At 48.9% G+C, this 13,380-nt stretch overlaps 1 protein-coding gene across 4 annotated transcripts in view; it reads right to left on the bottom strand.

Moving 5' to 3' along the window:
• Positions 1-12,659, bottom strand: part of LOC143928076 (coagulation factor XIII B chain-like) — a 1,173,165-nt gene extending 1,160,506 nt beyond the window's left edge. For all 4 annotated transcript variants that reach the window (XM_077452688.1, XM_077452689.1, XM_077452690.1 and 1 more), the window contains exon 1: positions 12,506-12,659. In XM_077452688.1, coding sequence (XP_077308814.1) covers positions 12,506-12,578 — 73 coding nt within the window. In that variant the 5' untranslated portion in view covers positions 12,579-12,659. The remainder of the gene's footprint in view (positions 1-12,505) is intronic.
• Positions 12,660-13,380: the final 721 nt, after the last annotated feature.

Genomic DNA, 13,380 nt, shown 5'->3' with positions numbered 1-13,380 from the left:
GCAAAGTGGATTTGCTTTTAGTAAATAACACCCATTGCCACAGAAAACAACAACTTTACTCCAAATACTGCTTTTGCAAATTGAAAAAGGAAGCCACACATTGTTGATAATTTCACTTTTTACTCAAAGCACATTCACACGTGCGTTTAGAAAAGGGTTTTACAACAAACCAACATATTTGGTGTATAGAAAACATTATTTTGGGTAACATTTTTATAACTTAGGGCGGCACAGTGGTGTAGTGGGTAGCACGTTCACCTAGCAGTAAGAAGGGTTGCTGGTTCAAATCCCAACCACGACACTACCTGCCTGGAGTTTGCATGTTCTCCCTGTGCCTGTGTGGGTTTCCTCCGGGTACTCCGGTTTCCTCCCACACTCCAAAGACATGCCAGTAGGTTAATTGGATCCTGTCTAAATTGTCCCTTGTATGTATGAATGTGAGTTAGGGACCTTAGATTGTAAGCTCCTTGAGGGTAGGGACTGATGTGAATGTACAATGTATATGTAAAGTGCTGCGTAAATTGACGGCGCTATATGAGTACCTGAAATAATAATAATAATAATAATAACTTGCCGTTTTTGTGTAAACAGGCATGTATCAAAGCATAACATACAGAACACAGGAACTTACAAAGTTCAACTTTGAAAAGTGAAGACAATATCAGACATGAGTATGTACAAACTGTGTTGATATTGCCTTCATCAGATGGGATGTCACCCCTGGAAAAGCCAAATTTGGAAGATGCACACACATTGAGAATACAAAGTGGCCAGTTTCCTCCGGATCCCATGCCTAATGTCAACATGTGCTATCTCCCATCATGGGGTATCAATGTACATGTTTTGGGGGTGCAACCCTGTCATCTCAGCTACTCTTTAGTAGCAAGGAAGGGGTTGCACCCACAAAACACGTACATTGATCCCCCATGATGGGAGATTACATGTTGACACACTGTGCATCTTCCAAATTTGGCTTTTTGAAAAATATAAAAGTTTTTCGGAAAAATAAAAAAATATGCTAGCTAGTTTGAGGTGTTTCAGACTCTCCCCAAAACATCAATGATGTTCTTTATTTTCTGTTGAACATCATTGATGTTTTTCTGTATATTTTCTAAATCGCGTTTGCACCCCATTATCTCCCCAATGAGGATCTGGGCACTTTCACTGGTAAAATGTGATTCTTCTTCCACATCACCTAAAAAAATAAAAAATAAACACACCATGTATTATAAATATGCAGATATACATCGATTAGCTTACCGGAAGCTGTGGTCTCCGACACTCACCTGTTGTGGTGACAATTTATTCAACTTCAACAATCTCTCCTTCCTCCTCCTCCGCTGCTTCTGGTGTTGGAATTTCCCCTTCTTTGGGAAATGTGGGGTCCCTGGTGCCCTCAGACGTCCCAAGTCTTCTCTCCCCCATGAAAATGTAAAAAAGGAATACTTAGCACACAGAGGGCAGAAATAGGAATATGAAACATTGCTTGGAAGTGTCGTACAATTGTGTTTTTTGGCCGAGTGCAAAGGTGAGAACATTATTTTGGACACTTTCTAAAGCTGGAATACTTACCTGCAGTGTGAACAAATGTAGTGAAGTGTAAGTTGGGAAAACATCGTTTTTGGACTGGGCTAATGAACAATATTTATTACGAACGATTAAACCCGTGAACTTGAAAGTGGCCATTTTAAAATGTACAACATTAAATCAAAGCACATAGAGCACTATGCAAGCAATAATAATAATATGAACACACGACAACTACTTACTTTTTTGAAGAACTCGCTTGATCCTTCTGTACTGATCGGGCTCCCTCAGTTTCAGGTCTGATCATCGTTTTCTCAGTTGATCCTTGGATCGTCGTACCCCAAAATTCTTCTGAAGACTCTTCACAACTTTAGTCATGATCTTGGCCTTTCTGATATTTAGGTTTGGGTAAGGTCCATACTTCCCATCATAGTCGTTCCTCTTCAATATGTCCACCATCTCCAACATCTCTCCAAAAGACATATTTGAGGCCTTAAATCTTCTCTTCCTTTCAGGCTCCGGGCTTTCCTCGTCCTCCTCCTCGTTAGTGGAACTATGATTGTGCACCTGCGTTGTCTCTGCCATGTGCTCTCCCCACTGCGCTGAAAGAGAAGGGGCGGGGAATAGTCTAGAAAGAACGTCAGGGGCAGGCGAAGTTTCACGCATGCGCACTGTAGATAAAAGGCAAACCGCGTGTGTTGTACATACGATCTGTGAGCAGAGTGAGGGTGATCGTGCAAACGAAGGTACAATTTTTAACTTGGTACATCACTAGCCTATACTGCTTCTATATAGGCCTATGTTGGAACAAGATTAGGAGAGTTTAGCATGGCATTATTATTATTAGGGTTTGTCTTGTTTTGTGTCTTGCAGACAAGATGGATCCCTTCAAGCACTCAAATTTTATGGGGCTATCCATTGATCTTCTCAGGGAGCTGCCCTGTCTGTGGCAGAAGAACAACCCCTTTTATAATGACCTAAGAAAGAGGAAGGCAGCGCTGGAGAAACTTATTGCTTTGGTGAAGATCATGGTCCCGACGGGAGACATGACCTATGTGATGTTTAAAATTGGTGCCCTGAGGAGTACATATCTCAGGGAGCAAAAGAAGCACCAGAATTCCCTGAGATCAGGAGATCCACATGACATATATTACCCCAGGATGTTGTACTACGAGAGGCTGCATTTTATGGCAGACCAGGGGGAACCCACGCCACCACTCTTCCAGGCAGCAACATGTGGAGGAGCCCAGCTTGAGAAAGGTATAGCATTGTTGAACATATTTCTTGTCGTGCATTTAATGATGTTAACTAGATGTTATTATTGATCAGTAAGTTGTGATTTAACAAAGTGGTTTACATCTCAATAGACAGTAGTGACCAAAAATGATTGGAACAAGAATGAAAAATGCTGGGCTCAGAATGATAGTCTGTTCTATTTGGTAACATTCAATTTGCAACAGTCATGAGCACAAAATTGTGTGAATGATGACCAAAAAACTAAAACTATGTCCCATTTTCATACACAGAAAGACGTCAGCCGGGAGGAGGCTGTAGCAAGTGGCAACCAGGAGGTCGACCATTGCCCTTCTCCTCCTCCTCCTGCCACAACTACAGGAGCCGAGCCACAGCCTGGAAGGAAGCCTGGAGGGAAGTGCCCAAGGAAGTGACAGAAGATGCAGCCTCTTGTAGGACTACAGCCTGAGAACATAGATGGCATCTGCTCTTCCTGATCTCTTGGACTTCTGGACCAGACTGCTCTCCCTGAGATATGTACTCCTCAGGCCACCAATTTTTTATTTTCAAATTAGTTCATGTCTGCCCTCAGGGCCAAAGGCATAGCCAAATTGACCAGTTTCTCCAGCGTTGCCTTCCTGTTTATTTGTTTGACACCTAAATAAAGTTTTTTTTGTTTAAAGAAATAATTGCGTATGTGTTTTACTTCAAAAAGGACAGTTTATTTGTGAGTAGGCAGGTACATTTCAAAAATACAAAGTCAAACGAATAACAAGGGGCATCAACACCAAACAACCTCCTGTAGATTAAAAAAGAAAACAATAAATTAAAAAGATAATAATGGTGCTGTGGTAAGTTGACACACAAAACACACTAAAAAAAATGCATGACCATTTTTGCAAGTTGAGCAAACTGTCAAAAAAGGAAATGTTGATTAAAAAAACCAACCACAAAATTATAAAAAAATAAAAAATAAATATATATAAATAAATAATATAAAAGATTGGAGAGATGTGAAAAATTAAAATATTGTATTGCTGAAACGAGTAAAAAGAATAAAGAAATACGTTTGGGAGAAGTGTGTGTGAATATGAGCAGAAAAACAACTTCATTCTTGTAGCATTGTAAAGAAAAAGAGAATGCGCTGCATGAAAGAATTTTTAACATTGCAGCTTGACGAATGTGCTATATCGATTATGAGGGGTAGTTTTACCTGAGCGAGCGCTTCCGTCTCCGAATTTTATTGTGAGCATGCGTGGCACCTTGTCCGTTGGACTAGGCTACACACGATCGTAACTGATGCGATCGGATCATGTTGTCGGAAAATTTTATAGCCCAGCTGTAAAACTTGGTCTGTCGGATATTCCGATGGAAATAGTCCGATGGAGCCCACACATGGTCGGATTATCCGACAACACGGACCTATCGGACATTGTCCATCGGAATATCTGACCATGTGTACAAGGGCTAAGAAGCTCAAAGAAGCTGTTCCTATAGGCTTTTGAGCTTTGTTGAGCTCTCATTTTTTTCTGCCTGTCCATGCACACTATGGCTTTTTCAGGAGCTTACATGCATATGCTCTTATGCCATGTATACGTGGTCGGACTATCCGGCGGTCCATAGAAGAAGGAGAAGAAGAAGGAGAAGGGGAAGAAGTAGAAAAAGTAGAAGGAGACTTCCCCCCCCCAGGTGAATGGGTAGGGATATGATACCCCATACTCATTCACATAGGGTGGGGGGCTGGGATAAGGGGGCTCTCAGATTCCGATAAGCCCCCCACCCACAGACCCAGATAACCAAAGGCCAGGGTTGTCAGGAAGAGGCTCTGTCCTCCTCAACATGGAGACAAGGTGATGTGGGGCCCCCTTCCCCAAAGCACCCACCCCCCCATGTTGAGGGCATGTGGCCTGGTACGGTCCAGGAAGAGGGGCGCTCGCTCATTCACCCCCCTTTCCTGACCAGCCAGGCTGTGTGCTCAGATAAGAATCTGGTATGGACTTTGGGGGGACCCCCACTCTGTTTTTTCGGCGTAGATGTTACCCTTAAAACCCATACCAGGCGACGGGGCTCGTGAGATGTCAATCTCGCTAGTCGCGTTGTACCTGAAGTCACGTTCAAAATGAACAGACTTCAGTCCGTGTTTAGGCTAGTCCATTCATTTGCAAAGTCCTGTGGACCTCCGCCAAAAGTCCAGCGGATTGTCCGCTGGAAAAGTCAGTTCGCGTGTGGTCGTGTGTGGGCAAGTCCGCTCATTCGGAAAGTCCAGCGGACCTCCGCTGGAAACCGCCGGATAGTCCGATCGTGTGTACGCGGCATTACAGGCAGAAAAAAAACACACACCAAACTCACATTGTTGAGAGGAGCTTTGAAGCAAGATAGATGCCTAAAAGATCCCTCCATAAAGTACAAACACACACAAAAAAAGGAAAAAATTAGCTGAGGGAAGGGTTTGTGAAAAAAAAATGCTTATGCTTAAATAAGCTTAATAAAAATATGAAAGAGCACAAAAAGCTTTTTCAAGCTTTTAGGCAGAGAAATAAAAACTCAAATGTCTGTAAAAGCAGATTTTTTTGAGCTGCAGTGTGCATGAGTCTCTATATATCTTATGTTTTATAACTCCAAAATGTGACATTTCTTTCTGAGGGTCAGTTCACCCTGAAACGCAATGCAGGAAACCCATTTAAACTGCTGTGTCTGCAATCTGCAGCATGTGTCAATGTAAAGTTAACAACACATCAATCGCAGAAAGGAAACGCAGTGCATTTGCCTGCACTAGATCAGCAGATCATCAAAGTACCATGAGATCCAGTTGAAGTATATTTTTAAAAGTGGTACATGCACTACATTTGGTAGGATGCAGTGTGATTTCAGCCCAAAATAAATAGGCTTAAAAAGCGCTGCACACAAATTGCACAGGAATTGTACAGAAGCACAAGCTCGTTCCTGTGCAATTCCTGGTGTGAACCAGCACTGATTTAAAAAAATTCAGAGCATATAAAAACAAGATAATAGACCAATCACATGCTTGGTTCCCTCACGGATGAGTTTGGTTCAGAGACATTTTGTGCAGTGTAACTATACACACCATTGTTATATAGAGGACATATATCTAATGCAGAACACAAACACTTCAGAAGTGCATAGGAATAGAAAATCTTTTATTCATATGCCAGATATTATTGTTAGTACATGACCAGGGTAGTCTAAAGGCCCCCACTATTACCTGTTACCCATTCCACTCCAACCTCCACCCCCCATGTTTTACCCATAAGTAAGAGACCACACCTTGCTTTGGAGTAAAATGGCCATAACAGCCTTTATTACAATCCTCAAAAATACTCCAACCAAAATATATAAATATATATCTCCATAAATATATATATAACCGAAACAATGTACAATATAAAATATACTTATAAACATAAACATATAACCAATAACACACATCTGGTAACGAATAGCATATAGCTAACATGCCCGGTCTGGTGATCTCTGACGGTGACCCATAACTTTACCAACCCAACAAGTCACTGCGGTACCCACTTCCCACTTCTCCAGGCCTCCAGCTGTGACCGCTCGGAGACAACCTCCGCAGTGACAACCATACCGGTATTCCCTCCAACGTTCAGGAATACACCGGAGGGACCCATCTTAGCAATGGGCCCCCCACCCCATATCAGATGACTTCTGATTTTTACCGCCAACCGTCAAAGACCACCAGACACACACCGCCACAGCCCAAAAGGGTGACTCCCTTACCCTTGCGGGCCACCCCACACCCGCAAAGCCCTTCGGATACCCTCCTGCAAACCCAAGGACCACAAATCAATCCCCACATCGGACAAATGCACCCCATCCCACCTAAGGTACATGCCCACATTGCATTCCAGTTCCCGGTGGCGAACCACAATCCCGCCCTGATTGGCCACGAATCGCCCAATAACCTTGTTAACCCTAATACGGGTCTTCTGAATGCTCACCACCGAACGGGCCCAACGCCAGGTCGTCCGCGCCACGATGTCCGACCACACCAGTACTGTACCCGGAAAACGGAAACGCAGCCGCAGGAAGTCAGACTTGATGTCCGCAAGCAAGTCCTGGACCTTCCTGACCCCCAGGTCATTCCCCCCCGCGTGAATCACCAGCACCGCCGGGGGACCCCCCGAGGCACATGTCTCTCAACCTCCTCCACCAAACTACCCCAGCGCATCCCAGGGACACCCAACCACCGTAAACACGCCTCCCCCCTAGAAATCCCAAGTTGCCTGCCCTCCGGACGTTGATCTCCTCTCCTGGCCCCCCAACACACGTATGAGTGGCCCACGATCCAGACGAGGCGAGCCGGACCTCCATCTGAAAGAAAAACCAACAGCGTAAAAAGCACCCCAACCCCAGGCACAGTGCTACCCCAGCGAAATTGACACAACATCAACCACCCCAAACAACCCACAAAGAAAAACCCTAAGGGAAGGAATGAAGGCATCAAGCAGAACAAAAAACCCCACATATTAACAGACGCGTACGGGATCAGAACAACGCATGTAACCCCAGCACAGGTAGCGCAACAAAACCACCATTTGTTTTTGTTTTGTTTTTTTAATTGAAAGAGCCCATAGCGCTACAACTAAAGCAATACCAAGTGCGGCCTGACGCAAGAACGGAAACGCCGCGACTCCCACCTTCCAATCCTGCAAACCGCCGCCTCATCCAGACCGCACCGGGCCGCCTCCGTGGCCGCCCCGATCCGGAACGAATGGGACGCAAATTCTCTCCCATCCAAACCCACCGCCCACAAACACTTACGAAAAACCGAAACAAACTGGTATCTCGACAAAAAGGACCCCTCTGCGTGACACAGGAACGGACCCACCCCCCCCACAACGGACAGCTCGAAAGTCCCGTACCGCTGACACCGGGCACACCCCGGATCCCGGCAAAGCAAACAGCGACACCAGAACCCCCTTGCCCAGCTGATCCATTTTGGACCTACACAGCCAGAGGCCAACCCTGTCCGCCCCCAAGCGAACCTCCCCGTCCAACAACCCCCCGTCCACGCGCTTGGACGGGCTAACCAACTCCCCAACGCGAAAAGCCCCATAGAACGCCAAGGAAAAGGCCGCCCGAAACAAACGCACCTCATAATCCGAAGAACACACCACCCCCAACTGAGCACAAATCGCCTGCAAGGTAGCAAACGTCACCGGCCTCCTCGTATCCTTAGCTCTGCAGCGCCTGCGATAACCCTTCAACGCCTGACGCACCCAAAAATCCTTAGTCCAATCTTCCACCCGCAACAGCTTAAACAGAAATGCCAAACCCGCCAACTTCCGACCGATCGCAGACACCGACGCCCCACACTCCATATTCCGAGCCACAAAATAGATCACCAACAACCGCCAATCGGAGCCCCGATCGACCACCCCCGCCTCCCGAACCAGCCCCGACCATTCTGACCAAACCTTGGAATAGGCCAACCAGGTGGGCCCACTCACTGACCGCCGAATCCATCCGGCAGCTACTCCAAGGGCAGCTTCCAGATCCACTCCGGGCAAGGCGCCCCGTCCGCCTCCGCGCCCGGCGCCAGCTCCTGGAACCGGTCCCACTGAAAACGAGACAGGGAGTCAGCCAACTCGTTTTCCATGCCCGGAATGTGAACAGCGTAAACAAAGACATTAAGCTGCAAACAACGCAGGACCAACTGCCGCATCAAACGAATAACAGGAGGGGAAGAAGCCGACACCCGGTTCACCACCGGCACCACCCCCATGTTGTCGCAATTAATGCGCAACTTCAGATTCCGACACTCCTCCCCCCACAGTTCCATAGCCAACAAGATCGGAAAGAGTTCCAACAGGACCAGGTTACCCAGGAACCCCGCCACCCGCCAAGTCCCCGGCCAAGGCTCCGCACTCCACCTTCCCTTGAAAAACGCCCCGTAACCCGAGGAACCCGCAGCGTCCGTAACCAAATCCAAATCCAAATTACTGACAGGGCCCGCCATCCACATGGCCCTGCCATTGTAAGAAGCCAAAAACTCGTGCCATACCCGTAAATCCGCACGGTGCTCACTCCCCAGCCGCACTAAGTGAGTGGGAACGCTGACACCCGCCGTCGCCGCCGACAGCCGCCGGCAAAAAATCCGCCCCATGGGAATAATTCTGCAGGCGAAATTCAGTTTACCCAAAAGCGACTGCAAGGTCCGCAACTGGACCTTACGCCGACCCTGAATCTCCCAAATCTCCCGCTGTAAATCCAACAGCTTGGCCTCTGGCAGCCGACATTCCATCGCCCGAGAATCAATCACGATCCCCAGGAAACTCAGCTCAGACGTCGGACCCTCCGTCTTATCAGCCGCCAGGGGAACCCCAAACCTGTCCGCGATGTGCTGCAACGTGGACAACAAAATCGCACACACAGCGGAGGCAGGGGGGCCCACGCAGAGAAAATCATCCAAATAATGAATGACCGTCTCCAGACCCGCAGCATCCCGCACCACCCATTCCAAAAAGGAGCTAAACGTCTCGAAGTACGCACAGGAGATCGAACAACCCATTGGCAGGCACAGGTCGACAAAAAACTTGTCGCGCCAGCAGCACCCCAACAGCCGAAAGCTATCAGGATGAACCGGAAGCAGCCGAAAAGCCGACTCCACATCGGCTTTGGCCATCAGTGCCCCACGCCCATACCGCCGCACCCACCGAACAGCGGCGTCAAACGACGTGTAAGAAACAGTGCACACCTCAGGGTCGATGAAATCATTCACCGAGCCCCCCTTCGGAAAGGACAGGTGATGAATGAGCCGAAACTTCCCCGGCTCCTTCTTGGGGACCACCCCCAACGGGGAAACCACCAAGTCGGGCCAGGGCTTGTCCGCAAATGGCCCCCCCATGCGCCCCAGCGCCCCAGCGCCACTTCCTTCCGCAGCTTCTCATCCACCACCCCCAGACGCTCCAACGCCGACTTCAAATTTTTAGCGACCCGCGGCACCCCAGGCAACGAGCACGGAATCGGAAAGCCATCCCGAAACCCCGCCTCCAACAACCGAGCCACCGCCCTATCCGGGTACCTACTTAGAAAAGGGAGCATCCTTGCCAGCATCACCGGCGTCCTCCCTCTTCTGAGCGGCATCCCCGGCCCGCTTCCCCTTACGGAAACAGCGGGACAACGTGTGGGCCCCGCCGCAACCGGAACACTCATGCTTAAACTTGCAGGCGCCCTTGAACTTGCCCCGAACTTGCAGGCGCCCTTGTTGTATTGCCAGCAAACCCCCCACTTCTTTCCGGCCGACAGTCCCGAGGTAGGCGCACTCCCGGCCCCCCCCCCTGAAAAAACTGAGGCGCAGCCCTCGCCGAAGACATCAGCCTCATCCAGAGCAATGCTCGGGGCTTTTCTCGCCGATGACACTCGCCAAGATGGCAAACGCCTGGAGCCAGTTGGAGAACGTGCGCGGAATCAGCCGATACTGCCGCTTCTCCTCGTCCTCCTCCTTGGAATCGTCGGGCTTGACCCTATCCAAGTTGAACTTCTCCAACGGGAGAAGTGAGAAAATCTCCACAAACTCCCCTTTCCAGATCTTATCCCAGACCTCCTGTTTCAAATGGGCCCCCAGCGGGCCCTCAAAACACACGTAAACCTCGCACCGCGTCGGCCAACCGCACGATGTCCTCCCGCACAACCGCATCCTTCTTCCCTCCGTCCGCAACCACAGCCGCCACCTCCGCCGGCGCTGGCACCACAGGAGCCGCCGGGGGAGCTGCCCACGGGGCCACAGGCGGCACGTCCTGTCCCCGGTCAAAGCGACCAACCAACGCCCGCAAACCATCGATCAGTTCCCGCAAAGCCCCGGCAGAGTCCCCCCCCGGCACCCTCCCTTCCGAGACGCCCCCCCCCCCCCGTTTCCCCCCCCACCGGCGGCACTGGCCGCCCCGTGCCCGCCTGCACCACCCCCAACAAACCCTGCAATGCATGCGACAAGGACAACACATCAGGGGACTCACCTGGCGGCCCAGGGGCGTTCCTCACGGCCGGACCGGCGACAGCACCGCTAGGACCCGGCAGGTCGTCATCGTCCGAGACCTCCCCTTCCGAACGATCATCCGGTCCCCAAGTAGGCGGGGGTGTAAGCCCCCCGGGGGAAGAGACCCCGGAGGCCGACGTTGCAGCTCGCAGGGGAGCAGCCACTCTCACGGCCGATCCCTCCACGGCAGCCTGGCGATGAGGACCAGCCCTGCCAGCCCCCGGAGCAGCAGACCCCCGGGCGCTCCTTGATCCAAGCTGGGCAGAGCAGCCCGCAGGCGATCCTCGTACCTGCTCGGGCCTGGCGACATCCCCCCTGTCCCGAGCACCCGGATCCCCAGCAGAGCCATCCTGAGCTGCCCTCCCCCCCACAGCAGAGCGTCCAGCAGCAAGTTCACCCCCTCCCCCCCGCAGTCAAGATGGCCGCCCTCCGTCCATGAGGCCCGTCCGCCCCTCCCCCCCCCGGGTACGCGGCGTGAAGACCGCTCAGCACCCCCGAAGTCCCCTGAGACCTCTTCGCTGGTGGAAGGGAACGATCCTCCCCAGGGCTGCGCACCATATGAGGCGGCCGAGGGTCAGGCCAGGGAGAAAAACGCGCCGGAGGCCTAGACCTCCGCGCGCGCGGCAGCACCTCACCCCTCCGAACGTCCGCTCCGTCCGATCCCGCCAGTCCTCCAAGCCGAGCCCGCAGCCAGTCCGGTCCACGCTCCTCCGCCTGGCGCCGCAGCTCCGCCAACAGCCGGTCCACTTCAGCCATCTTCAGAGGAGCAGCGAAACAACTGCCTCCTCTCTGTGTCTCCTCCGTCAGACTGATTTCAGCTCCGCCCACTCCACCCTTTATATGGCTCCGCCCCCTCCATACCACAGACACTCCCAGCTCCACCTATCGGCCTCTGCCTCACCTCACACTTAACCCCATGCTGCCCTTATCCATCCCTGTCATGCCCGGCCCTCCATTAATTGCCTTGCAGTCCATGCACTCCGGGCCTCACTTTTTTGCTCATCAAGTTTACACAGTTTAGCCAGTCAGTTTTAAAATCTTCCTTACAAAATACATTCACATTTTCAACTCTTTTAGGGCCAGTTCACACCAGATGCAGTTCCGTGCACTTTTTTTCTGCACTAAAAATGCATGCACAGTGTTTTCCATGTATTCCAATGGCTCAAGTTCACACCACGCAGTCAGTTTCCGGTGCAGAAACTGACTGGAAACTGACTGCCTGGTGTGAACTAGAGCCATTGGAATACATGGAAAACACTGTGCATGCATTTTGTGCAGAAGAAAAACGCCATCATAAATATACAAAAAAACTGTCTATAGAAATCTATGGGGTAGATTTACTAAAACTGGAGAGTGCAAAATCTGGTGAAGCTCTGCAATCAGCTTCCAGCTTTTTGCCAAAGCTTTTTTGAACAAGCTGAAGTTAGAAGCTGATTCACTACCATGCACAGCTGCACCAGATTTTGCGCTCTCTAGTTTTAGTAAAATAAACACCTATATCTCATTGTTTCTACCTTTTGGTCTATTTACCTCTATATAAATACCAGAATAGAAAAGAGTAAAGCATTTTTTCTGAGCAAGTTGTAAGAGATGAACATCACAAAATACAAATTCCTCACAGATTTACAGCATTACATTACTCTTTATAGGTATAGAAGAATTAGTATAAAATGTACATTGTAGAACATGAGAACTTACTCCAACACAGAAATACAATCAATATCTTACCGTTCTCTAATGCTGGGGCTGCCCTGCAGATTAGAGCGGATGTAAAGAGCGATAGTAAAACAGTCAGAAACATCTTGAAACCACAACGTCTTCTGGACGTGTTGCTTTTACCTCACATAGAAATTGTATAAGACTAAAGTCTGACTAAACTAGTCTGTTTATATATACGTATTTATGTAAATGTACTAAAACAAACTCACCTTTGTTCAGTCAGTAAGGTAAACAATGGTGTTTACATCAGACTAAGGACAGTTTTCGTTAGAACCCATTGCAAAATACTTTTGGTAAATTCAAACACAGCAAAGGTCACAGAAAGTGTACTTGCATAATCTTTTTGTGTGTTTGACGGGAAGGGTTTAACCTCTTAAGCCCCAGAAGGTTTTACCACAATGACCAGGCCATTTTTTTGCGATATGGCTCAGCGTTACTCTAACCGACAATTGGACGGGTGTGCGACGCTGTTTTCCCACAAATAGAACTTTCTTTTGGAGGTATTTGATCACCTCAGCGGTTTTTATTTTTTGAGCTAAAAACAAAAAAAAGTGACAATTCTGAAAAATAAGCAAAAAATGTTTTTTGCTTTTTGCTATAATACATATCCACAGTAAAAAAGTAAAACAAATTTCTTCATCAGTTTAGGCCAATAAATCCCAATTAGCGTATATATTCGTTTGCACAAAAGTTATAGGGTCTACAAAATTGGTGATAAATTTAGGGACTTTTATTTTTTATTTTTTATTGTTTGCTTTTACTGGTAATGATGGCAATCTGCAATTTTTAGCGAGACTGCATCAATGCGGCAGACAAATCTGACCCTAAATGACACTTTGGGGACCAGTGACACCAATACAGTGATCAGTGCTAAAAAAAATGCA

The sequence above is a fragment of the Lithobates pipiens genome, unplaced genomic scaffold, assembly GCF_037356315.1.
Source record: "Lithobates pipiens isolate NorthernLeopardFrog02 unplaced genomic scaffold, aLitPip1_a1.2 Scaffold_23, whole genome shotgun sequence".
In the NCBI taxonomy this organism is placed as follows: domain Eukaryota; kingdom Metazoa; phylum Chordata; class Amphibia; order Anura; family Ranidae; genus Lithobates; species Lithobates pipiens.
Note: the sequence above shows the minus strand (reverse complement) of the source record. Positions and strands in the feature narration are given on the sequence as shown.